This window comes from Myotis brandtii, unplaced genomic scaffold (genome assembly GCF_000412655.1).
Source record: "Myotis brandtii unplaced genomic scaffold, ASM41265v1 scaffold827, whole genome shotgun sequence".
Classification (NCBI taxonomy): domain Eukaryota; kingdom Metazoa; phylum Chordata; class Mammalia; order Chiroptera; family Vespertilionidae; genus Myotis; species Myotis brandtii.
In genome coordinates, this window is record NW_005371360.1 from 683,453 (window position 1) to 686,118 (window position 2,666).

Here is a 2,666-nt window from a genome sequence, read left to right on the forward strand (position 1 = left end):
AGCCTGCGGTGGGCTGAGCGGCAGAAAGTGGGTGCCGGGCCGGCCAGAGCAGTGAGTGAAGTCCCTAATATGTCTGCCCGGCGAACGCCCAGCCGGGCCATACACCACGACCCTCCGGCCCGCGGGGTGGAAGCGGGGGCGGGGGGGCGGGTTTGACAGAAGCGGTTTGCCCGCTGGAGTAGGCGTCGGGTGGGGTTGGCCAGCTGATGCTTTGAGTGTTGGGTTGGGGCGTTTCGGGCAGGTCAGGGCTTATGGGCCTCTGACCAGCTAAGAAACGTCCACACCTGTAGGGAATTTTCATGAGTTTATTTGAGCCAAACTGACAACTGCCTGGAAGCAAGATCTAAAATTTCCCCAGAGGTTAACAGTTCTGCCACTTCTTTAATGCATTTGAAGTTAAGGAGGGAATTTAAGGAAGAAAGCAGGATAGTTAAGACTATGTGCTCTTGAGGTTGGTCACACCCTCGAGGGGTACTGATTACTCTGGCATTGTCATCAAAGGTGTTCGCCCAGATGCCCAAGAACAGTGGGCAGGGTTTGCTTGAAAACCTTTCACCACAGCAGTTAACAGACTACCCACAAAGACTTGCTCATAACTAAAGACTTTGCTGAGCAAGACTTGTGCTGGTTACAGGACCCCTTTTTTATCCACACTTTATTGAGTAGCCCCAACTCTGCATGGCAGCCTGTGGAAAGGACCAGGCATGACTTGCTGTGTTGGTGACATTGGGGGGATGGGGAGGATTCCTGCTCCCGCTGGAGGCCCAGGCATGACCTAAGGGTCTGGGTCTGGAGCTCTTCGTCCTGATGGCCTTCCTTCACCCCCCAGCGCCTCACCAAGCACACCAAGTTCGTTCGGGACATGATCCGAGAGGTGTGTGGCTTTGCCCCCTATGAGAGGCGCGCCATGGAGCTGCTCAAGGTCTCTAAGGACAAGAGGGCCCTGAAATTCATCAAGAAAAGGGTAGGTGGGCAGTTGGTGGGGGTGGGATTGGGTGGAAGCATTTGGCCTCTTGCCAGGCAGGTGGAAACATATCTGTGCCCAGAGGGACAGAGGGTGGGATTGGGCCCCAGGCTGATGGCCCACCTTGCTTGCAGGTGGGGACACACATTCGCGCCAAGAGGAAGAGAGAGGAGCTGAGCAATGTCCTTGCAGCCATGAGGAAGGCAGCAGCCAAGAAGGACTGAGCCCCAGCCCCTCCCTGTCTGTGTAATAAAACCTGTTCAGAAACCTGGGGCTCCTGTGCTGACATTTCAGCTGGTCCATATGGTAGACACAGAAAGAAGACACAGGTAGTACTAGAAATGGTCTTTAATCATAATTAAATAGTTCATATATGTCAGATTCCATGATTAAGTTGTAATTGAGGGCCTTGGGTTCCGGGCCCCTTGCTGAGTCCTGGTGGCTCAACTTCCCAGAGCCCCTTCCCCCCAGTGCAGTTTCAGCTCAGAATGGGCCTATCAGCACCTGCAGTGCCTAGGCCACCATCACCGCTCCACAGCCAAGGCCTCCGCCTGCTCCTTGGGGAAGGCGATGTCAAAGATCTCACAATAGTGCTCCACAAAATGGACCTCCAGGCCTTCAGTGATGAAATCAGCTAGATCGAAGAAGTCCTTCTTGTTTTCTGCTGGCAGGATGATGCATGTCACTCCAGCACGCTTGGCCTAGGATGCAGGGGACACTGCCTTAGTCCAGGAAGGGGGAGGACTTGGTGGGGCTCCAGTTCATGGTGGCCCAGACCCAGTGTTCACATAAGGGCACTGGCTTCTGAAGAAGCCTAGGGCTGGTCTTGGAGTGTGGCTCCCTCAGAGTCCACCACAAATGACTGCCCAGCCCTGTGTGTGAATCAGCATCCATTGCTTTACCTTTAGAACGGGTGCAGAATGTCAGGCTAAGGCCCAAGAGATCTGGTCTGGCCCTGCCAAGGCATTAGGGTTGAGTTTGACCAAGTGTAGCAGGTTAGTTTTTAAGTGGATAATTTTTTATGGCCCGCAAAGGATGCTATAGATACCCAAATGACCCTTGCTGGAAAAAAGGTTCCTAAAAATGCAATGAAAGCTGGAGAAAAACATTTTGAAAATGTAGCCAACACTTCAAATTTTTTGAGTCTTGCGGTCCTGGCCCAATCTGGAGTATACTAGTCAGGGCAGTGGAGGCTCAGGAGGCAGTGGGGCTCTGCCAGGAGTTGGACACGTAGGGGAGGGGATGAGGGGCCTGCCCAAGGTTCTCGGTGCCAGGCCAAGTGAGCAATGAAGCTGCCCCATTCCTCAAGGAGCCCACAAGCCACTGAGGAGTTCATGGGGGCGGGGGGGGGGGGGGGCCTCTGTATAGAAGCACCTAGAACAGTTCAAGATGGGCTCTAGGTCCAAATCCCATGCCCACTGTAAAACGGGCCATTAGATGGTCTGCTGTGCCTTACCTGTCCAAGGACTATATGGCAGTGGAGGCGGGGAAGGGAATGGCACTCACCGCAATGGTTTTCTCTTTGATGCCGCCCACTGGCAGGATCTTGCCTGTGAGGGAGACCTCGCCCGTCATGGCCAGGTTCTGCCGCACCGGCCTGTCCATGGCCAGTGACAGCAGTGCTGTGACGATGGTGCAGCCAGCACTCGGCCCATCCTTGGGAGTGGCGCCCTGGTGGGGAGAGGTGGGCGGGTGGGAGGCC

The 2,666-nt window shown here is 54.9% G+C and overlaps 2 protein-coding genes across 3 annotated transcripts in view; one reads left to right on the top strand and one right to left on the bottom strand.

Annotated features, from left to right (window-relative positions):
• RPL36 (ribosomal protein L36) overlaps positions 1 to 1,231 on the top strand; it is a 1,711-nt gene extending 480 nt beyond the window's left edge. For both annotated transcript variants that reach the window (XM_005884383.2, XM_005884384.2), the window contains exons 3-4: positions 830 to 964; positions 1,099 to 1,231. In XM_005884383.2, coding sequence (XP_005884445.1) covers positions 830 to 964; positions 1,099 to 1,188 — 225 coding nt within the window. In that variant the 3' untranslated portion in view covers positions 1,189 to 1,231. The remainder of the gene's footprint in view (positions 1 to 829; positions 965 to 1,098) is intronic.
• A 66-nt stretch (positions 1,232 to 1,297) lies between these two features.
• The window catches only part of LONP1 (lon peptidase 1, mitochondrial), a 20,867-nt gene continuing 19,498 nt past the window's right edge, over positions 1,298 to 2,666 (bottom strand). The window contains exons 17-18 of the mRNA XM_005884388.1: positions 2,471 to 2,635; positions 1,298 to 1,665 (exon numbers count right to left, since the gene is read on the bottom strand). Coding sequence (XP_005884450.1) covers positions 1,489 to 1,665; positions 2,471 to 2,635 — 342 coding nt within the window. The 3' untranslated portion in view covers positions 1,298 to 1,488. The remainder of the gene's footprint in view (positions 1,666 to 2,470; positions 2,636 to 2,666) is intronic.